We start from the raw sequence: 24,286 nt of genomic DNA on the forward strand, positions 1-24,286 counted from the left end.
AATGTTTCACAGGCTTTTTTTGCAACTTCTAGACAGTCATGACACATTGTGTGCTTTCAAAATGGGCAATCTTTGTAGACCCAGCAGATGTTCAATATGATAAATCTGTGTTTTGGTGGAAGGTGTGCCAGGCAATGCTAACATTACAAATTATCAACAGCAGTCTTCATGCTAGCATCCCATTTCATGGACAAATTGTTCAGGACCTCTGCAAACTCAGGCAGCTCCCACTCCAGAAATTCTCACCAATTGTGTTTTGAAGGCTTTCTTCAAAAGCACAAAATCCATAGACTCCCCTTCAAACCAGACAAGATGAACAACGATAGTAGAAGAGCATAGAAAGTGACTTTCGGGTTGTAAGGGACCTTAAAGATCATCTAGTTACAACCCTTGCAGCCTTCCATCAATCCCATTAGACAATGCCGTGGGTTCTTTAATTTCACGTGGGCTTTTGCAGGTCATATCAACAAGATATTTGGCAGAGGGTTAGTTTTGTGGTTTGGTTTTTGTTTTGTTGGGTTTTTTTTAATTTAAATAAAACTTTTGTGGGTGACAGGAAAATAGAGTGTGCAGAGCCAAGCACCAGAGGACCAGTTCTGTTGGGTGCTCTGCACAGCATACAGAAAAGGTTACTGCGCGGGCAGCACAACCAGCAAAGAAAAAGGCAGTGGGGCAACGTGGAGGAGAAAGAGGAGGAGGGGGAGGTGGGAAGGAGATGATGTGTGTGGAGAAGAACACAGGGAAAGAGTTTGTCCTCAGCTGTGTAAGAAGAGCTGTGGCAGATGGCCTAGTAAGGACTGTATCCATATCTTTGGGTTAAGGGCAATCAGGGACTATAAGGTACTTACCCAGCAGGGAGCCTTTGTTAAGCAAAACTGCCCCACTGCATGGCATGCAGGGTACAGTTAGCACTCACGGAGTGCAGTGAGGACTAGCTTGCATTGGACTGTGTGGTGCACTGAGATGTATTAGAGATGTCTCGGGAGACACTGAGTTTAGCTGTGTTAAAAACCAGACCAGGTCTGGCCATTTAGATGGATGAGAGCACCACAATTATAATGCCTGAAACACTCTTTGAAGGGATATTTCTCAGACCAGCCACACATTTTACATAGGCTGTCCCCACTCCTCTGTTTTTTTCTTTTTCTTTTAAAACCCCTTCTTCCTTTCCGCTTTCTATTTTGTATGACAAAGGCACTGTGATTGATATGCTGATACTCAGCAAAATAAGGAGAGCTGGAGCTCAGAGTGGTTGAAGAGAAGAGCAGGAAAAAAACTCCTTGCCATCCAGTAGTAATAGTATTATGCCACTGGTCACTTGGTACAGTTCTACCCATGAAAGAACAGCAAGGGACACTGGGGAAGAAGCTACGGGCTGGCATTCCGCTTTTGGTACTGAAGAAAGAATATGCTCCATTCAAATGGCATTGGCACTAAAGTCTGGGAGCATTAACAAGGCAGGAATCTTCCAGGACACTCAAAACTCCAGCTGCTTCTAGTCCCACCATTGTAAACAGAGTGGCAGTCTGTTGTGACTTGTCTGTCGTGACTTGTCTGTCCTACAGCCAAGAACTGCTGTGGCAGCTCCTCTTTTCCACTGGCAGCCTGTGGGCGAGCAACTGGAGGAGGCAGGAGAGGAGAGGTGGAAAAGGGACTGAACCCTCAGTCTGTACATGGCGTGTGGGCGGGGGGGCAGCGCCAACCCAGGGCTCCCAAGCCGGCAAGGTGAGCTCAAGGACATCCGTGTGACCACGCACAAACGCGTCCAAACGCTCCATCTGGGGCCTTGGTAAAATGGCACTGAGCCATTTTTGTACAGCACGAGGAAGAAAGTGCGTGTGCCTCATGGAACAATCCAGCTGCTCATTCTCTTCCCTCCATGAACTTCATTCTTGTGAGGAATACAGCGCGAACCCCCCGCTTTGACTTCCCCGTCCTGAAAATTTGGAAGTGAACACGTTTGTACACAATGGCTCGGTCGGGAGCAGCTGCGGAGGCCGCGGTGCCAAAGCCCAGCCCCACGCAAGGACGCGGCTTTTCAATAGCCCGGCCGGCCCAGCTGCCGCCTGGGGCCCGTGCGGGCGGGAGGAGAGGAAGGAGGGCCCCTGGGAACCTCCGTGATCGCGGCACCGGTGGCCCAGCCGTGAGGGATCGTGAGGGAACCCGTGAGTGGATCGTGGGGAGACCGCGAGGACAGCGTGCGGGATCATGACGGATCGTGCGGCACCGTGAGGCGGCCCCGCCGTGAGGGGCGGGCGGTGGATGTGACGCGCGGGCGCGCGGGGCATTGTGGGAGCTCCGCCAGCCCGTCCAGCCGATCCCGGTGGCCCCGCAGGCGGAGCGGAGCAGCGGGAGCGGTAGCGGGGACGGGAGCGGGGCCGCCGCCGGCCGACCGGAGACATCTTGCCCGCGCCGTAAGTCACCGCCGTGGTCCGCCCGCTGTGCGGGCAGGAGGGGGTGCGGGGGGCTCTGTCGCGGCTCGGTGACACCCGGCGGCGATTGGGGGGGCCGAGCTGGCCAGGCGCGCCGTGGGAAGGAGGGGTGCCGGTCCCCTCCCCTGAGGGAAATCGGGGCTCAGTTCAGCTGCTTCTTGCTGTGCTTCGGGTGAAGCCGGGAGATCCACCCGCGCCCCGCGAAATGGTGGCAGCGGGGCTGTATTTCCATGGAATCCGCTACGGAATGACGGTGTGGGGCTGGAAGGAGCCCGGCGGGAGTGCAGGGGCGGCCGGGGATGTGGAGCCGCGGTCCCCCACGTCCCTGTTGTTCCACGCACGGACGGGCTCTGTCCTCGTCGTTCCCACCGCGGGTCGCCGGGCAGGGGAGCATAACCGAGGGAGACTGCGAAAAGCACAAGGCAAAAAACAGCAGGACGTGCTTTCCGTGTGTTTCACTTCGGGATGAAGAACCCGTGGCATAAAAGTTACCTGCCTCGTGTGAATGACTTAATTTAAAAAAGCCAAATGACGTGTTTTAAACCGTAAGCAAAGGCTTCCGAGAGTGGCAAAAATAAATGTTTGTCTGGAAACGGGGCTCCTTATTCTTTTAGGACTGTCACTTCTTGTAGAGGCTGCAATATGTCTGCCTGCAGGATTCGAGCAGCCCATACGGACTGTCTGGGTGTGGGTGTTCCTCCAAGGGGACTGCGAGTACTGCAGGGCGCAGGTGAATGCAGGTTCCTGAGGCTCCACACCGGCTCCAGCACAGGAGCGCTGGGATTGAGACTCGAGGCTGACGTGTTTGTGCGTGTAAGAGACAGTGAGGGCAACAGACTGTTTCTGTGACTTGCATCTCCCTGTAATCCTTTTGTTTCTTCTGTAATCTTTAAAAGTAAGTTGTAGAAGGCCCATGATATTGTGTCTGAAGCCAGCAGTTGGAACTAGCTCCTATGCAAGCAGGGTGGTGTAAAGCTGAGGTTGCTTCATTTGTAGAGATGGAAGGAGACTTGTTGAAGTATACTTGGATGAGACTTGTTATTTATCTCTTGACCATGCAAGTGAACAACCATTTTTTCCCCAGGAGTGTGTGTGGCTGTCACTTAGCAACAGGTCTGTAGGGAACTTTGCAGATCCACTGCCTCCCCCATTCTAAAGAGTAGAAGAAATAAATGAGGGAAGGAGCAAGAGTGCAATTAATGAAAACAGTACCTGGGTTCTTAGGGACAGCCCAGAGTTGAAAGACTTATGTGGGAACAAGACAATTACAGTTGCATTGAAAATTATGTTTTAATGCAGTTGGGTATGAAAGATTTTTTATCATGTAGTCCCTAGAAAACTACCCAGTGTGTTTGGGGGTTTGGGGCGCTTTTTTTTAAGTGTTGTGAAAGAAAGGAATTACGTTGTTTACTTAGTAATGGTTGCAGGTTATTTTGCATCATCATGTTTCGTAACCTTTCACACTGAAATCTAGGCCTTCTGGGTTTCTGAAGAGTAACTGTGCTTTGCTGTGTGTACTGTGTATCCTTCTGATTGCCAGTAAAGTCAAATGTTGGCAATGTAGATTAAGCCATAACTGATCTAAAAACTGGTGGCAAGACTAGAATTTGGCTTAATGACAGTAATGTCAGTAAAGTGCTGAAGCACTGCTTAGTTTGTAGATCAGCATGAGCAGTAAGAGAAGTCCAGCACTGCAAGTTTAATCTTAAAAGAAACTGCTGTGTTTAAATTTGTTCTTAGGAGTTGCCTGGTTCTGCCAATACATAGCAATGAGCTTTGATGAAAGATATTCTCTTGATAAGATAGGTGATATAATCACACTCTGGAAGAATAGTCATGAACCTTTGCTCTCAGGGAAATGCAGAAATATTTTTGTGCAACTCTGCCAACTAGGATCAAGGCCTGCTGTCTGTTCCACAGAAAAGGTAGTCCTACCCCAGCAAGGTTATAAAGAAGGGATAAAGGAGCGGGGATCTGGAACTGTTGCTACAAGAGGAGAACAGAGCCTCCAGACAGATCCTCCATTGGGAGAGGAGATGTTGGCCCTGTGGGCAGTGCTGTGAGCATTAGGTTTTGTCATCTCGAGGTAAAATTGGGAAAGAAAAATGCAGTGCTTGTGGAAAGACTGCAGGGCTGGCTAGCTTGCTCAGTAGGAATAGATGCTATGAACACATAAAGAAGCTATAGTTCCTTACCCAGACCCATTCTAAAGACAGGATAGGCAGGATTCAGCTCATGGTCCTTGTTCCAGGAGTGATGTAAGAATCACACCATTCATTACGTCCTTGATGGGTCAAGTTCTTGCAATCCCTTCCCTCAGCAGCATAATGTCTATTTTAAATTTTGTTCTGCATTTGGATTTTGCCTTGGAAGCATCCATGTGAATTCTTTATTATGTTTTCATTTTCTTACAAATATGTCAAGGGACAAAGTTGTTTTCAACATTTTATTTAAAACAGTTTTTCTGAACATTAAATTCACAAATGGTCCAGTGACTTAAAGCCCTGTATAAATTTTTATGCTTTCTATCTAGGATACAAAACCCATAATGTATAAATGGTTATTTCAGGCCAGTTCTGCCAGCAGTGGTCAGTGAAGACAATTGTATTTACGTTTTCCTGACTGTTGGTGGCAGGATGCCCAGCAGAAACTCTTGTCACACTCCCAGCACTGTTCTTAGTGGAGGTTTGCACATTAAGGGGCATTTGTTTTGGTGTTTCAGACCCACTGTGGGAGGGAAGGACTTCTGCCAGTTGAATACCATTGTGCAACAGTATTTTGTTTAGCACACAGATTTTGTGAAAACGTTATTCCTCTTTTTCCCATCCTTTATGTTATTGCTATAGGAATTGTAATTGTCTTAATCTTCAACAGAAAGTACACCTACTGTGCATTCCTAGATGAGGAGTGTTCTCTTGGTTTTCCAAATGAAAATAAATGTATGGTGCTACCTTTTCAGATGAGAAGTTAATGGAGTTTTGGAACAGCTGTTTTACAACTAGTTTCACTCCTCTGTCTGTTTCAAAGAGTTACTGCTTTGATAAAGAACTTGAGCTAAAGTTTGAAATCACATCAGATCAAATGATAACCGAGTGATTAGCTCTTTTTAGTACTGTTGTACCTAGAAACCACAGTCCTAGGCAGAGACACTGTTGTGCCAAACAGGTATTATTAGAGACCATTCTGTACCATTTTATATATATGCCAGAGTAGCTTCTGATTAGCTAAGAAAAGAGCAAGTTCATTGTCACAGCAAGTTCAAATGCACCTTTTCAGCAAGAGTTCAGTGAGTGGCTATTATTGTAGGACATAAATAGATTTAAGAGAGAATGGCAGCACTTACATTGTTAATCTTTTGAAACAATGGAAAGAAAATAGCATTGCAGTTAATCTCTTGTGATACAAAAATGAACTTTCCAGCCTAGTCTTTGTATTGAAAGAAAAGAAAAATAATTACTACATCTTTGTATTTTTCCTATTGTAGTAATGATATCCTGAATTCCACTACACTTACTGATATGATGATGTAGACCTAAATTGAATCATTTCTTTGAGTGCAGTTCATACACCAGTGCAAGCCCACGATCAGAACAGTCTCTGTCTGACAGCAGTAACATTCATAGTAATTTGTTTAGTCATTAAGAACCAGTACCTGAAAACTATTAATAATAGACTGGGTTTATTACTGCTGTTTGATCAAATCGACTGAACTAATGAAGTACTGCTATTTGGAATTTGGGTATCGCTTTACCAGGATGTTCAGGCTGTACTTTAAGAATTATGTGATGTTAAACCTTTCATAAAAACAGATGCCTATGTGCATTTGAGGAAGATGGTATTTGAAAGTGTGGTTTAGCAGAATATCTGTCTTCACATAGAAAAATATGGCCAACCAGAATTACTCCAGCCAATTTCAAAGAGAGAAATCTTAATTACGCTGATTTCATCACTACACCTTAAGGTTGTTTCTTAGGAAATGTGTTTCTGGCTCACAAAGACGTGACAGCAGAGGAGCCTTGTAGCTTGAATCTTTGCTGTGACCCAATTAATACACCATCAAATCTTGTTTATGCATTTGGAGATCTTAGAAAGCGGTGTGAATCTTGCCACAGTCTTTAAGGGGTTTCAAAAGGCTGTGAATCGAGTGATAAATTCTGTATCTAGGGCAATCTGTGTCCAAGCACAACAGAGCCACTGAAGAACATAGTGTTAAATTTCATTTGAAGTCAAAGGTGAACTTAGATATTTGACTCCTCAGTGATATTCCCTGATTATCACAGTGATAATTTTGTGAACTCTCACACTGAAACAAAATCATTTTATTGTCAAATCTGTGGAGACTTCGCAATGTATTTGGTAAAGTTCTCAATAATTCCATTGCAAGGACAGGAAAAAAGAAAGAAAGGAAAAGTACTGGTCTACTGACTGTCATTGACTGTGATTTATTTAAAAATTTATTTACTTACTTTTATTATACTGCTCAAATCTTGTCTGAACTATGGTGCATGTGATAAGGTTCCCTTTGGTTGCTTCTCTGATCTGCGGGCTCCCAGTGACTCAGCAAACAGCTCTGGTTCATTAGTGTTGGCAGCATTCCAGAGTTTCTGGTGTTACAAAGATAAACCATTTTGGAACATGTAAGGCACACGGCTTTCTTTGGGTTTTGATCTGTTGCCATGCTCTTTACATTTCACCTCAGTACATTTTCTTGTGGCTTTTGCAAGTGAAATCTCCTTCCCTTCTCTTTTTCGGTGGAGAACTAGAAGTAGGGAAGAGACATTTGAGAGTTGGTTCGGCCATGCTGCAGCTGAAAGGCAGGACAAACAGGTTCCGGAATAACACAGTTAAGCTCTGAAAAAGGTTTTCATGCCAGGCTCTCACCTTCACCTTCCAAATTACATGGTTCAGTAAAAGTGGTACTTGAAACCTAATTGAAGTTTTCCTCCCTCCACCCCCAACATCTAAACAATCTAAACATCCAGTGATTCACTACATGTAGGAATGGGATCCTTGAGATGGGAAGGTTGGAAACTCATCTGTATCACATTTCATCTTTAATACTAAGAGTTTCAGAAGTTCTTGATTTTTTCATGATACAGCCCTGCTCACCAGCACCTTTCAGATTCAGGCAAAGTTTCTCCTCACAAATGAACTCACAGCTAGAAAGGTCTTTAATGTTAATATAAGGGGATCAGGTTAATTGTCAAGATAGATCCATGGTATCATAAATATTAATGTGAGTTGTATGACCAAGTGCATAAAATAAAGAGAGAAATTACCTGTAGAATTCGCAGAAGTGATAAACTAAGCTTATGTAAGAAAAAAACCCCTCCATTTTATATGTGGGTTGGTGTTATTCTGTATTGCTACCTACTTTACTAATGCTTTGATCCAAATGTTGCAATAGCTGATAGCTAAGATGACACTCGGCCAAAGGAAAAAAACATTAGGAAGTAAGGATTTCCATATTCTCTTTCAGCTATTCTGACTATCCCATAAACTCACTAAATGATTAATAGAAGTTTACTGCTTAAGGCTTGCACGCTTTCTCTGGAAAAATTATGGTTTTCGTCATTGACCTCTCAGTTACAAACCAAACATATTGCAGAGCAGCACAGATACTTCTTATGCCCCTTTCTATGGTGTTTGATTCAATGAACTTCTTAACATTGGAGATTAAATGTCCCAAGTACTGTTGATGAAAATGGATTATGAAACATGAAAATAATTTCTGGCAGAAGGTCTATAGCCAAGTCAAAGCCCCACCCAGCCTTCCTGCTAACAAAGACAGAGCTAACTAGATGAGAAAATGCAATTAAATGGATGTTTTTAAATTCATTTGTGAGCTGCAGTTAGGCCATTTCTCAAGGCAAGAAAATTGGCTTTTGTCCTCTTCTTCACAGAATAATGGTTGTTACAGAGCCGAGTCCACAGCAGATGAAAGAAGAAGGAGCCCTTTTGATGGCTTCCCCCTCCCAAAGATTCCGATCTGGTTTTGGACTCGAGTTTCCTAAATGTAGTGTGACTTTCATCTGAGCTATGAAGATGGGATTATTTTGTTTCGCTTTAACAAACAGTAAACCCATAGCATTTAATTTACTTAATGTGTTGTGCAGGTGTAGATTCTGATGAATGGAACGTGGAAGTGGAAAGGAAAAGAAACCTTTGATACTCGTGTTTCTTTAGTTATCCTGACTTTGTTTGGCGGTTATGTAGCCTGAGTCTTAGTGACTCATTGAGGTTTGAAGGACTGTGGGATGTGTCAGCACAGAACAGAAATTGCAAAACCTAAAAGTGGGGTTGATTAACCTGTTTTGCCTAACTCTGAGCTCACTCCATTGTGGATTCAGGCATGTGGGAAATACAGTTAGGTTCGTAAGGGCAAGGAGAGAATTCAGAATAAACAAGCAAAAAATAGAGGAAGCAGCGGAATGGTGTCTTGGGAAAGCAGGCTTAAAGGGGGTTTCATAGTGGAGTGTATTAGGTAGGACTTGTGCAGCAAGGGAAGAAGTGGGATGCCCACAGGGGTGTGTGTGTATCACTGATGCATTCTGCTGGTTTCTGTGGAGTTCAGATGTGAGGGAGGGGAGAGATGGGGAGATGGGCACTGTCTCCTTTCCTCTGAGGTAATTTCAAAACCCAGTGAGTTGCCTAAACCTTCAAAGACACCTTGAGAGCCTGTGAACCCTCCACCCCTTTGGATTTATCAGCTTCTACTTACAGCCTGAGCAGAAATCAAAGAGAGAACAGAATATATTTGACAGCTGTATCAGCAGTAGTTTCCCTCAGCAAGATAAACTGAGATACAGTTGTCACATACATGCTGGGTGTTTAGATCACTGTACTGTTAGGGAAAGGTGGCAGATAGAAGATCGTCAGATTCCTGGAGGAAATGTTGAAGCAATATGGTCTTCCATGTGGAGGTGGCTGAGTTTTGGTAGGTTCAAATCTCAAGGGGGTAATTTCAGATCTTTCTAAAAATAGAACATTTACTGTACAGGAGATGTGTTTTGCCATCCATAGGCCTTTGTTCTGTCAATTCTCACGCATCTTGAAAATGGAGTTTTTTAAAGAAGGTGAGTACACTTTGAAAGCTTTAGTGGATACAATTTCTCCTGGTTCAGAAGGTAATTATTCATGAACATAACTGCCCTACCACAGCTGTTCAAATGCCCTATCAAAAGGTTTTCGTGGAGATCAGGGGGTTGTGTCAGTCTCCTTGCAGAAAGCATCCTCTGCTTCAATGCAGAAGTTTTATTTAAATCCGGTAGTTATCATTCTGCTTCATTAGTGGTATTGGAGTTAATCTGTTAGGAATTTCAGAAAAGTAGATTTATAGGAAATAACTTGTCTTATATTTTCTGTATAAAATTATGCCATTACAATGGGAAGTAAACATTCTGTGGGAAATTATTTTAGGTTCTTGTTGTGTATACTCTAAAAAGGCAACTTGTCTGGATGTTTTAGATACTCTAATGCATTGCCTACTCCAAAATTTTGATTTGCCTTGGAATTCAGTGTGTGGTCTTAGAGCATCAGTCCTTATTAATAACCTTTTATCTTTTGTTCCTTTTTTTTTCTTCATAAATATAGAGTGCTGTTTCAGACCTGATACAGGCAAGATGTCCAGCAGGGGTGGAAAGAAGAAGTCAACTAAGACTTCCCGCTCCGCGAAGGCTGGGGTCATATTCCCTGTCGGAAGAATGCTCCGGTACATTAAGAAAGGCCACCCCAAGTACAGAATTGGTGTTGGTGCTCCTGTGTACATGGCTGCTGTACTGGAATATCTAACTGGTAGGTTTTGCTGAATTATGTGAAATAGTAGCAGTAAAAGTTAAACACAAACTGAATTTGCACAGAAAAAAACCCAAACAAATTAAAAAGATCATCTGATTTATAAATGACTGAAGAAGTTACAGCTTAAGTCCATGTTATGCTGAACACACTTCTAAGCCAAAATAAAGGCACCCTCACTCCTGCCTCACAGCCCTGATAGCTTTTGTTCATTCCAGTATTGGATTTACCTTCACCAGTTGTAAACACACTGCTTCCACATAGGCAGTCAGGGTTCCTACTGCCATCAGTGTGTGTGGACTACATTGTTGCAGTCCTCCTTGCTTTGATTTTGTACCTGATGACTTTGGGTTATAATTGTCTGTTAAGCATATACATTAATTTTAAATAGAGAGAGCTTCTCAGTGTTTACATGGGGCTGAGATTGCTTACAACCTTGTTTAAACAGTTTTGTTAAATTTACAGATTTCTTTTCATACTACACATGCTGTTAGCAATTTGTTTGACTGAGTCTGTGTCCACGTGCACACTGTTCATCTTCCCTGGATCTATATATCTTATTTGCTTACATTTGTAGTTCTTGCTCTGTTCCTCTCATCACATCAGAATGAGAATACCTTAAATAATTATCTCATTCTCACAGTACCTTCTTGGAGGACAAAAGTATTATTTTTCCTCCATTTGGAAAGAAGCTTCAAAGGAAGATAATGCTTTGCCCAGTGACATAAACAACCAGACATGCAAGTAAAGATCTTTACACACCTGTTTTGTTCTCAAACAAGACTTAAGACGTTGCAAGTTTACCCCCCAAACAATATTACAAAAGCAGTCTTTTGACAGAAAACCCCAACATATGGGCTTTTTGCAATAATGGTTTACTTAAAATAAAAAAAAATAGAGAGGGGTTCAGTCACCTTCATGTGGCCAGGTTGACTTCTAAGTATATACTTGTGGTGTAGCGATCTAGAAAAAACCACAAGTGCCACATGGAAGAGTGTTTGGAGCCACATTCTATTAGCATGACTAAGGAAAAGCTTGAACTGGATCTTATTTCTCAAAGCAGTGTTTCTTTTTCCAGTGTGTCTGCTTGTGTCAGTGTTCTTGCTGCAGGTTCAAGTGTTTCAAGGGACAGGAGACTTTAAACTGTATTGGTGTGCTGAGCCTCTAAAAGATACAGGTTTTTCTTTGACTCAAGCACAGAGTTGTAAAGCACTGACTTTTCTGGGAGTATTTAAAATTGAAGCAACCTGACCTTACCACAATTTTAGATACATTTTATAATGGCTATTGACATTGAAGAACAGAAGATTTCTTCCTATAGTTTCTTCTCCCGTAAAGATGAAGATTGGTAATATTGCTGAATAATTAATAGAGTGCTTGTTTTCTGTAGGATATTCATACCATCAAATATATTTTTTCCCTTTCACTTGCTGACATTCAGTTTTCTTTACTTGGGCTTTTTCTTTGAAAGAATGCTTTTAAACTTCATAGATGGCCTTAAAAAAATAACATTTCCTTTAGCTAGGTTCCTGCTTACAGCAATAACAACTCAAATAAAAGGCTTCTTAGGGTGAAGAGTGCTTTGAATGCTGCCCTTTTAAAGAAACAGAGCAATACAGGTGAGCTTAAGGCTCTGCTAATGAGCAGCACATGTTACTGGTTAACTGTTTGGTTTAAAGTGTTGGCTGCAGCAGTGATAGTTTAGGCAGTTAAGAACAGGCTGGGGAAATAAAGGTGTTTCTTTAACTGCTGTGCATCTTGGGCACCTGTCTGAGGACATTACCAACAACAAGAAAAAAACAAGCAAAAGTAACATAAATCACTTCAGGAAAAATAGAAGAGGCAGGAGGAAAGGATAGCTAAAGGAAGAAGTACTTTACCTCTTTATCCCTTTAACTATTTTTAAGCAGTTTTCTTGTGGTTTTTCTGTTTCCTCTGAAGGCTAGGTAAATAATCTTAGTAACCTGTATCTCAGGGTTTTCTTTCATTCCTGTACATAGATGCATCTCAAAAGCACAGATACTCCTTTTTTTTCCGGAGTTAGTACTAGTTTTATCATAGAATGGTTTGTGTTGGAAGGGACCTTGAAGTTCATTTTATTCCAACCCCCCTTCCATGGACAGGGACACCTCCCACTAGATGAGGTTGCTCCAAACCACATCCAATCTGGTGGCCTTCAACACTTCCAGAGATGGGGCACCCACAGCTTCTCTGGGCAACTGTGCCAGTGCTGCAACACACTCACAGGGAAGAATTTCTTCCTGATATCTAATCTAAATCTATCCTGTTTCAGTTTGAAGTGCTTCCCCCTTGTAGTCCCATCACTGTAAGTCCTTCCCTCTCCAGCTTTCTTGTAGGCCCCTTACTGTTTCAATCTGGTGGGTTTTTTTTTCCTTTCTCTAAGTTTTTCACACTCTGTATAGTACAATTTTTTAGCCTTTAGTGCTCAGTATGTTTTCTGAACTTGAGGTCATTTGTCTTTTTCAGTGTAATTCAGAAACAGCACCTTGAAATGGAATGCTTGGAGATTTTTGGTTTGTGTTCTTTTTACCTCTTGGCAGTCATTACTTCACAAAACCAGAGAAATCCTGACTTCTCTCCAGGAGAATTTTTAAAGATCCTCATGTTAGCACATGGTCTGAGACCAAATCAAAGCATTTCAACCATTTCAAAGTAAAAGCAGGAACGTGACATAATAGCAAGGAGACCATGTGAACTGGCATGCTAATAAATTGGCTAAATCAAAAAAGCAATCCTTTGCATCCAGGAAGGAGAAGTATAAAATATCAAAAGCAGTCGTAGGAAAGAGAAACTTCAGAAACAAAAATGGGAGGGGAAATGACAGAGACATGACCTAATAGAAAGGAACCTACCAAGGTTTAAAAACTGGTGCATCAGTGTGCAGAATATGGAACCAACTTTAATCCTTTAGAAGGTGAGGTGCTAAATTTTGCCAGCCTTTGCTGAGGTTTAACTTTGAAGTAAATCTGAAATTAGCCCATAATGTGCTGAGATCTGGAGTTTTTTTGTTCAATTTGAGATTTGAACTTCTGAAATGCTTCCAGCTGTTCAGACTTGGAGTTCTGTTCTGGATTCGTCTGGAGTTATGACTTTGTCCACTTTGTACTTGAAAGTAGCTTATTTTTATCATGTGTGTACAACTACTCATCAGAAAGTGAGAGTGCACATTGTATGATTCCTCATGTCCTTAGTTCAATATACTTCACATATAAACAAGTTGTACAGTGGGTATCCTCCTTTTATTACTTATTCACTAAAGGTTCTTGTTACCTAGAAGTAACATTAGAAAATAATTCTCTCATCAGCACAGTCAGTGTATCCAGTTTGGTTTCTTAAGCCAAGCTGATTATTGTTTCCTGGTTTTTATCCAAGGAAATAATGTGTTACGTCCACTGTAAATAGGATGCAAGTGTCTTTTGTGAATAAATGTGCAGAAAGTACCTTTGAGTGTTACCAATATTGAAGCTGGTGGATATACTTCCTTTCTTTACTCTGGAGGAATAGTGTGGATGCCAAAGAACTATAAATGTGCAGTTCTTTTTCTTTTCTTTCTTTGCAGCAGCAGTTCATGCAGTGCTTCCTGTCTTGCAAGGAATAGTCAGAGTAGTCCATCAGTTCTGCAGCATAAGCAGAAATCAATTTTAAGCTAGTCTCTGTTTCTAGGAGGCCTCTTAAGGCATCATTATCAAGTTTTCGGTTGGCACGTGCAGTGTTGATAATTCCGTTTGTCTTCTTCCTTATTGCACTTATTTTCCAATGGTTCCTTGCCTATTTATCTTCCCTAACGTAGACTTCAGAAAACTGCAATCCCCTCCTTAATTTTCTCTGCAGAGTAGTGCATCAGTATCGGTTTATGTCAAAAAAGAACAGTAGGTCAATCAAGAGAGTGGCCACAGACTTCATCTGGGGCATTGCAGCCATTCACATGAATATCAGTGGTTTGTATTTGTCAGAACTGCTCCTGCCATACAGGCATGGTCTTTTCAGATGTAGAGCTTGCACAAGTTACAATATATAGTCCAACCTTTCTTGCTAACTGAAAAAGATACTCCTTTGCCCTTGAAAAACAGAAATCTCTTGAGCATAAAGGCAGCAAGATCCAGGCCTGCAAGTAATTTCTGCTCTCCCCTCCCCCATCATCTGTTCTACACTGTAAATAATTTTCAATTGCCAAAATGTCATAGCAAATGAGGAGAAGGAGAAGTTTATTAAACAGCAGGAGCACAGGAATACAGAAGAAATGAGGCTCTGATTTATATTTGTAATGTACATATGAAGATAGGAGAAAATGTTAAATACCTGTTTTCTCCATTAGATCATTTTCTCAGCTGGGTTTTTGAGGTTTTTTGCACAGGGGTACTGTTGATCATATATTTTGTTGAAATGTAAAATAAGCACTTCTTGAACCCCAAAGTTAGAATTGCATCTGAGGTATTCCTATGTTTACCTGAGTTTTTGTTTTCAGGCTTTCTAATGTCAGCAGAATGAAATAATGGGGGTTCATGTGCTGGAGCTCAGTTCATTGCGTTTTCATCTTGACTAATTTTCAATGTGGGAAATGTTCTTGGTCCAGCCGCTGATCCACTGCAAAAGGAAAGTCCTTCCTGTGAGCATTAGCTTTAACTGCTCACTTCAGATGCTCACTTTGCAATGTGCAAGCTGAGCAACTTGAACTGCTGTTCTCCTCTTGTGTTCTGCTCGCTGCCCAAAATCTTAACAGGCTCACTGAGGAAAACAATGATTTGTGCTCTCTGTCAAAGCAGATGTTCTACTGAACTTCTTGGAAGCAGAGGGGAGCTCAGGGGTCCACAGTAAAAAAGCATTAGGTTAAAAGCAGATTCGAGTTCCAGGCATTCTGAGACTCCCAGAAATAGCCCAGTGTCCTTGGAGTGTAATGAAATTTAAGAAGATAATTAATTGACAATATCTTTTTGATACCGTTGAAATGTGCATTCACTACCAAGATACATTTCTTCTATTTAAACAGGCAGCTTTAGAAACACTACTTCCTTTTGTGGTGGTGTGCCACAAACTCTGTCCCAAAGATGCTTGAAATAAATGGGGGGCTTGTAGGATGTGTGCCTTCCCTGAGCAAGCATGAAACTACATCTTCGTATGTAGTGTGCATTTAATACGGATTAATACTGGACCTAAAATACAGCAGGGTTGTTTATGGCAATAACATCACAACCTTTTGACTATATCAGCGTAGGAAAGCTCCTTTGTAACATTCCTTTTACATAAGACTTGTGTCGTGCTCTCAAGTGAAGTGTCATTATCACAATTTAAAATTGCTCCACTTGTAAGAAGTGCCTCTTTAGATACAAAACTTTGCACTGTTACCAACTGAATGACAAACTTTCTGAATTACAAATGCATGAATCAGTGTATGTCAAATGTATATAAATAAAGAGTTTTCTTTCACTGATAAGCTCTTCCTTGGCTCTAGCCCTGTAAGCACTTACATACGTGTCTGTCGTATTGTGTAGTCCCATAAACTTCCGTGGATCTTCAAAAGCTCACTCAATACAAAATTACTGACCTGATTGCAGTCCTAATGTATTCTCCAAGCTGCACAGGTCAGGTTTGATGAAAAACTGTAAGAGCCAACAAGAGTGTTTTCTTGTAATAAAAGCTCTAACAGTGCATCTTGCTATGTCAGCACAGTTTAGAGAGGTAAATATGCAATATTGTGACGTGTCGGATTGCAATAATGTACAAAATGCTGGATGGGGCTGGTTTAGTTTTTATGTCATGGTCAGTGAATATTTCTCCCTTGAAAATGTTAATTTTTTTGCTATATTTCAGTTATATTTTAATATCCTTAGATCTAGCATGAAATACTTTCTATTCTAGTAAGTAATTTTATCTGTTTATTTGGCTAAGTTGTAACAGAGTAATGACTTCTTCTGTATATTGCTGTTCAATTTAATACTGCTATCAGCCTTTGTTTGGAAGAATGGAGTGTAAGAGAAGTGTAAAACAAAAATGTGGCTGATTTCGCTACACAGTTTTTTCCTACCCATACCTTTATCTTAACACAAATTCCTTCTTGAGAAAAATAAAAGAATCTATAAAGCTTAAGTCTTTTCTTCTTCAGCCCTGTATTCTTGGAATGATAGTTGTAGCACAACTGGCTAGAAAGTAGGAAGACATCCTGACTCCACAGTGTATTTATCAAGCAGTTTCTTTCTTCAGATATTCACAAATTTTAGAAGTGCTTGCATCAAGAATTGTAAGCAAGATTTTTTTTCTCCCTTTTTTCCATGAGGATTATTTAGAATGCCCGAGTTCAGATAATGTTCTTTGGTCTTCAGTACTTTTCCAAAGTATATTTTTCCCTGAATTACCGTTAGAAATGAAATTCCATTTGGATTCTTCGGTGCTGTCAGATGAAGTGCTCCATTCTCAATTTTAACTTCACTGGGGGAAAATAAATTTAGGGGATATAGAGTGAAATACAATATTTCTAAACCAAACAGGAGGTACTTTTCTCCCAGCTTGCAAAAATGTCTGTGGTGTAGCAAGCCTTGTTAGTGAAAGATGTTATGGATACTAAAAAAGGTGCTGAACCTTTCTGAATGGATTCAGAAAACAATTAGACACATCCATAAAAATAAAATCCATTGGGGAACTAAACAAAACAACAGCATTTCTAACTTGGGGAACCACTCAGCTGCACATGGCTGAAATCAGAGGGAATGTTCTGGAAAAACAGTATTTTAAGTTTGCCTGTTCCTTTAATGCTCCAGCCCACCTGCCCTTGGGCACTGGCTGAGGACAGGAGGTCAGGATGGATATGGGCTCTACTCCAATGAAGTTACAGAGAGTCCTCTTGATTTCTTTAATGTTTGGAAATGCAGTGTTAAAGACTAAACTAGGACCAAGTCTCAGGATGTGAGTAGTCTCCTGTATTATTTAACAGCCAGACCAAAGCGTACATGGAATCATTTAGGTTGGAAAAGCCCTCCAAGATCATCAAGTGCAACTGTTAACCTGGCTCTGCCAAGTCCACCACTAAACCCTGTCCCCAAGTGCCACATGCTGCACTTGATCAAGTAACGTCTGGCAGCAGTTCCATTAATCATGTTTGAGTGCATTTCTAAAACATATGTAAGCTGTTATGAGGAACAGCAAAGTGTACTGCCAGGTAGAAGAAGCTCCACTGAAAAAGAGTAAAGGCTGATTTGAGTTAGATCAGGATTCTTGTAGAGAAGAGCTAGGCTAGCTCTTTAAATTAGTACTCAGGGTGTGGCTGGTGTAATAAATAACGTCTGAGTTGAAATTCAGGTTTCCCTGAAAATTGAACTGTCATATCTTTTACAGATCAATAGTAAACAAGAAATTAAAATTAAAAAAATAAAAAGGGAAGGAAGTTAAATAACCCTGGATCTCTTACAAAAAAAATAATGGATGGTATTAAACTCTAGAAAAAAGATGAAAAGACGTGTAAGTCAGATCAGAAGGCTCTAAGTGGAAGTGGCTTTTGTGGCCTGAATTTGTGTTTTATGTAAACAGCAATCTGTCATCTGCTTCACAGAAATGCAAAACTTACAATAACTTGGCAAAGTTAACAGTTTTTCCTTTAAGGGGCCTAGTTTTGATAAAGCTCAGATTCTCAAGGTTTGGGGTTTTTATCACATCCTAAGAGAACGTTTGCCCTGCTGAGAGTTAAGGTTTCATCAAGGCTTGTTCAAAGCAGTAAAGTTTCTTGAACTGATTTTCACTGCATCAGATTTCCATGACTTTGAACCAAGGCTGAGAACTGTTTTATTGGAATGCATAAGAGGGAAAGTGTTGTTAAATGATTTTACCTTCACTCTTGCAACTGCAGATTTCAGGGGGTTTTGGTGGAATACATGGAGAGTAGAATGCAGGAAACTCTTAACAGTCTTGGTTGATTGGGGTTGATTGGGTTAAAACCTTCCCGAATCATGTAAAATGAATCTCAAGTCAATAAAATGCTGATGAGAAAGATGATTAATTTGAAGTACAATAAGCAGACTCCTTGTCACGTAGTTGGCTTTGTAGCAAATACGTATTTTTCTCAGTGGAATTGTATCAACATTCATTTTTCTTTGATTTCTGGATATTGTTTTCCATTTTCTTTTGAGGAGTGGCTTCACAATTTTTTTAGAAAACCCCTGTTGGAATTTGTGTGTTCAGAAATTGGCCTTGTGTCAACACATCACCTGTTAGTTGTTAAGAGTTTAATTTTCAAACATATTATTTCACCTCCCTGAAGACAGGGGGGACAAAGAGATTTGATGCAACAGCCATGATTTAGCTTGAGATGTAAACCAAAAAAAAAAGAGGAAAAAGAAATATTTTGGGGATGAAGTCAGACCAATTGAATTGACTATTTACATTGATCAAGTATTACAGCCTGGAATCCATGATAAGCTAAAGGCTTTGTCATTTAGTCTTGAGAGGAGTTTTAGTCAGTAATGACCAGTAATATTTTGTTTGAAAATTAGGCTAAGTGAACTAGAGCACTCTCCAGGGGGGGGAGGAGAATGCATTTGCTTTTGTAGCACTCAGGTTTGCAGTTCCTACTGTGCCTGCTTTGTTCTGGCCTAATAGTAATTAGTTTCAGTTTAACCACGTCTTGTGCTCTGGTTCCAGAATTTGCAAGTGTTGTGAAATACCAGTGTAAGAGTACTCGGCCGAGCAGACCCCTGTGAAAAGGGAAATGCAGGTAGTGAAATTGGGAACTTAGTAGGATGTCTAAGAGATGACCTGAGTCTGAAAGCAAAGGATGAGGAACTCGCCCTGAAAACTTGACTCAGGATGAGGTTTCTGTGGAGACTTCTGACACTTTTTGGTTGTGTTTGGGTAGGAAATGTCTTGAGAACAGCTTTTCCTGTGGTCTTATCTCAAGCTTAAATATGAAAATACACAACCAGTTTGCTGTTCTCCCTTAAAAATATTTAACTGAACTTTTAAAAACCTCAGCTGAAGAAAAGTAGTTTTGGTCCAAATGCTGAGAACAGGCTTAGACCAGTTTTCACTACCCATATCCTAGTTCTAACTATTACAAAGGAGTTTTTCAAGTGATCTAAATGAAAATTGCCTTGGAGATAAATTTTAAAGAAAATTTCTTAACTTTCAGGGTTTCCCACTTTATGCTTCTACTTTAATAATGACTGAAAAGAAGAAAAATATTAATCATAACTATGTCTTTATCATGTTCATGATAAAGTCAGATTTCTGAGGCATCCACGCCTTTTTTGCTACTTAACAGCTGTCCGTACATGAATATATCACATGCTGACATGGCATTCCTAATTAATTTTTTTCCCGAATTATAGAGTTCTCACACCTTTTTCATTGGTTTGTTTTATATCTGCTCTTAAAGCGGTACATGTTGGTTTGCATTTTTGTTTGAAATTATTCAAAAGCACAGAAAAAATAATTTGTGCAGATGGAGTTTCTCTTCATACTAAGCTGATTTCAGTATGTAGTGATTGAAGGATACTTTCCAAACCATGTAATATTGAAAAACTCAGGCTTTTCCTTCACTTCTAAAAAAATAGAGCTCTTCATGTTCTTTAGTTCTGTAAAGTGAGTCTTGCAGTTGCCTGTTGCCTGAGTGGTGGTGATGTAATTATTCTCTAGGGGGGGAAATGCCTTGAGTAAATATATGAAACGAATGGAATAGACATTATGCAACTTCCATCCTTTTTGTGAGGCCTCATTTTTGTAAAACATTCTTGTTTTGGTCTTCTGGCTGGATAAATACAAGCTGAGTGAAACCTGATGTCATGGAAGCTCTTAAAACTTTCTTTTGCCTCAACAAGTCTGAGCAAAGCTTTCTCTCTTGACCCTGCTCCATTGCAGGAGTAGATTTTTGAATGTCTGTTTTTTCCTAATGTGGGAAGATTACTTTTAATGAAACAGAACTCTTCAGTGACCCAAACCTTTGAACCTGGTAGAACAACACTTCCAAAGATGGGTTGACCTGAGAGTTCAAGTCCAGTCTCAATTTTAAATACTTTTTCCCACCTACTTCTTTTTCCAGAGTTACTCTTCTGAAAATTTGAATCAGCTCCCTTAAAGAGAGGTCTGGATTTTCATCTAATTTAAAATTCGGTTAGAACATGGGCAAAACACCATTTAAATCTTTAGAATTAAAGCAGTGTAAAACATATGTGAAAATAAAGCCGTCTGCAAGAAAAATCCAGGCAAGTAGTCTGAATCCTGTCTGCATCCAGAAAATCTACATTTCCAGCATTTCTAAGTGCTCTATCTGTTGGGTTTGGATTAGTTTGTCTCTTGTCAGTGTTAAATCAAAAAACTGTTGCCTGTGTTGGCTTCAGCTGGAATACCTCCTAATCTTCTAAGTAGGAGAGTCCCCCTCTGACCAGACTTGTGTACATAGCTGAGTTTGGCTGTTCTCAGTGCTGTACTAGCAGTACTTGATTATTGTTGGAGAGCTGAGGAGAAGGCCAGAAGAGAAATTCCACCTTCCATGGCCTCCTCCTCTCTCCCGCTCCCCAAGCTCATCTTTTGTGGTCCTCAACACCAGTGCAAAGCATTCTGTGCCTGAAGAGGAAGTGGGGTACCTCAACTTCCCTAAAGGACCATTAGAAAACTGTAATTTCAAAATGAGTTTCCTGTCCAAGGAAGAGGGCTTAGCACTTACAAGAACAGTTCTCCACTGTACGAGGCAGACATTTTCGTTTTATGAGGAACAAATAAAACATTCCTCTGTGCTTTACAGGCATAACACTTTCTTAGAGTCTTTAGTTCCAAAATGACCTGTCTGCATAGCTGTGCTGATCAGTCACAGGGAATAACACGGCCTGACTGTTCAGCGGGGCCTAATGCCGGAAAGCAGCGGAGGTGGGGGAGTGGAGGCAAACCAAAAAGCAGCAAAGCCTTCCCTTGCTTTTCAGCTGGGATTAAGTCTGAGGTACAAACAGTTCCATTCCTGGTGTGGAGAGGTGGAGGTGGTGGAGTTACTCAGTGACAGGGCCTTGCTGAGGTCAGTGGGGATGCCTGGGGTGTATCCAGGATTTCACCATGTCCCCTGGGAGGTGATGCAGGGCTTTGCCACCACAGGCTGCAGGCAGCTAAACCTCATGTGTCTGAGCTGGGCCTTGGGAGAAGTATGTGAAAAGGATTATGCCAGCTTAATTCAGTTCTTTGGAGGTGTGGAAAGCATGGGCAGGTTGACCTTACCCAGCTAATCCTGCTTTAAAAATAAATTAAAGCAATTGTTGTCAGCATGAAATGTTGAGTTACTTTTAGGGTTTCGACTTAATATTCTGCCTCATGCTGTAATAAAGTTAATTGAGTGCTTTGTCGAACACAAAAATAGTGAAAACACACAAAAATCCTCCATGAAGTTTAACTGTAGAACATCCAGAAGCATCTGAATGTTTTCCAGCATCATAACTTACTTGTTATGGGACTTAGGATGAAAAATAACTGGTGAATCATGTTAAATTCAGTCTAATGAGATGCCGTGGTCTGTGCTGTGTAGTATATACTTAAGATTTACTGTGTCCTACAGTAAAGGCATGTGGTCACGTGGACTTTGATTTTAGTATTTTTTGTTTCCAGGTTAATGCCTTAATTCAGTTCTGTTTGCCTCCAAAGCAAGCTTATGGGAGAGCTCTCATGGTATAGTCAGCTCTTAAATGTGAAATCAACTCATATATTATTGTAATGTTGCATTTTAATATTAGTGTGTAATAGATGTAAAAAAAGACGTTTCCTTTTTTTTTTTCCCTCTTTTTCTCCAAATGTTACCCGATATGCAAAAGGAAACCTACCAAATGCCATAGTGAAACTCAGATTGTAGAGAGGGAGATGAAAGGTTATGTGTAATGGAGACAGCAGTAGCACATAATTGCAAAGTCTGATAAACATGTTATGTCATTTTTTCTTTTAATTGTTCCCCAGACTTTCTTGTAATTAATTTTATCCTTGCCCAAGGCTTGTTGAGCTGCAGATAGATCAGTTAGAGGGTAATGCTCTAATCTTTCTCTGCAAAGATCCTGCAAGAGGAGCAAGTTCATCTTTCCTGATTCAGTTATATGCATAGCTGTTAAACCTTATATCTTCTGAGGAAATATCTTCTAAGGAAATAATTTATGAGGCACAAACAAACATGATTCATCAATTACTTTTTCTGGTTAAAAACGTCTCAGATACGAAAAGAGTCTTCAAGTGAGTGTAGCAGCAGAATTTGTATTTTTAGTGTCCTAATTGGATGTGTGCTTACATGGTTCCATAATGCTAAAAATGAGTCACTGAGAATAGTGTCTTCCAGTAATAAAAAAGTAGAAGTGATGCAAGCCAGAACTCGCATTTGACAGGTTTGAGAAAAAGACCTATAGAATTTCTGTATCTACTGTACTCTGTCCTCTGATTGGAGAGGAATCATAAGAGATGAGCACACAGTAGCCTGGAGAAGAACACTGAAAAGTGGAGAATCTAGGGGAACTGCTTCAAAAGAGAAAAAAAATAATTGTAGTTTAAAGCACAGGACTTAGTGTGCATTTGTTCTTCAGTGATTAGACATATATAAACAAAATGGTACTTTTAGAGTTAGATGTCTATTGAAGGTACCTATAGCAGTTAGGAGTAACGTGATGTAATTCCCCAATCTTTTTGCATGGATGCTAAATAACACATTGACTTTTCTTAATGATCGCATTGTAATTAAAAGGAGCTTACTTCTTCTTCAGCGGAAATTCTGGAATTGGCTGGAAATGCAGCAAGGGACAACAAGAAGGGTCGAGTCACTCCTAGACACATCCTGCTGGCTGTAGCAAATGATGAAGAATTAAATCAGGTAAGAAAAATCTCTGCCATGTGAAGGCCAGGATTTCCTTTAGGGCTTCTTAAATTGTCTTTCCATATAGCTGACTTGTAACTCAAGACCTCTGCTTATTGAGTAGCACACCAGGAAACACTCACTAGCATGCTGGCTGTGTAACTAGCCACAGCACTCAGCTTAATTATGTATTTCAGCACTCCTAAAGTGTGAAAAAATGCAGTGGAGATGTAAAATGATGTTTGCTAACACTATTACAACCACTTCTGTTGGACTGAGGCATTGTCATAAATTCAAGGACACAGAGAAAATCCTGCAGATGCTGTTTTTTGTTTGGTTGGTTTTAGTTTACCCCTTAGACAGCTGAGGACTCAGTGGGACCTATCCTGTTCCCACTGAAGTCTGTTATTGTGACCACAGAAGAGTTCTAAATTCTTGCAAGTCTGTGTCCTTCACATATTTAAAGATGCCTTTAACTTAGCCACAAAAAAATGGGCATTATTATTACAGTGCCATGGTCAGCCAGAGGCAGTGGCTGGGGTTAACATACCTTTGTGTGAGGTGCTGTAAAAACCTGTCTAAAAAGATGCTTTTTCCAAACCTATGTATCATGATGGAGCAGGAAAAAAATAATATCCCTCAACCACCCTCCTTCTGGCTTTGTCTGAAATTTGGTAATACTTTCCATTCATTATCCTTTTGTAAGTTTGGGGCTCACTGAGTTGAGACTGGGGAGCAGTAACACGAATCAGAAAGTGAGAGTACCTGGGGGACTTGGATGTCACTGTCTGTATCCTCCTGAATAATGAATTAGTCCCAGTTAGATGTAAAAAAATTGGTTAAAGTGGTTTTAAATACAGAACATGATATATTTCACCTCTGCTTTTGAAGGCTTGAATGAACTGCACACTTTTGAATATTGATCTTCAACTGCATATTTTTTTGAAGAAGGACTTACAGGTATAGAGATTTGTATAAATGTTGCCCTCCATTTTGAAGTTTGTTTTTCTAAGAAAAAAAAAGTTTTTAAAAACACAATTTCAGGAAAAATTCAGCACTTGGGATATTTATAGGGTTCTCCACAGTGTGGTACCCTCTGCAGTCTCACACCCTGGATTTGGGGTCCCATTTCTCTCTCAAAGGCTGCCCTGTCAGGCCCTCAGGTGTGTACCTGGAGCTGTCTTGTTTTTCCTCATTGGGTAATAGCCTTCATGGCGTGGATTCAGAGAAACAGATCTTGGGTGAGCCCTAG

The 24,286-nt window shown here is 40.7% G+C and overlaps 1 protein-coding gene across 5 annotated transcripts in view; it reads left to right on the top strand.

The window, feature by feature from the left end:
- The first annotated feature begins 2,297 nt into the window (after window positions 1-2,297).
- Window positions 2,298-24,286, top strand: part of MACROH2A1 (macroH2A.1 histone) — a 42,882-nt gene continuing 20,893 nt past the window's right edge. For all 5 annotated transcript variants that reach the window (XM_069029118.1, XM_069029120.1, XM_069029119.1 and 2 more), the window contains exons 1-3: window positions 2,298-2,414; window positions 10,026-10,226; window positions 22,946-23,052. In XM_069029118.1, coding sequence (XP_068885219.1) covers window positions 10,055-10,226; window positions 22,946-23,052 — 279 coding nt within the window. In that variant the 5' untranslated portion in view covers window positions 2,298-2,414; window positions 10,026-10,054. The remainder of the gene's footprint in view (window positions 2,415-10,025; window positions 10,227-22,945; window positions 23,053-24,286) is intronic.

The sequence above is a fragment of the Aphelocoma coerulescens genome, chromosome 13, assembly GCF_041296385.1.
Source record: "Aphelocoma coerulescens isolate FSJ_1873_10779 chromosome 13, UR_Acoe_1.0, whole genome shotgun sequence".
Lineage (NCBI taxonomy): Eukaryota > Metazoa > Chordata > Aves > Passeriformes > Corvidae > Aphelocoma > Aphelocoma coerulescens.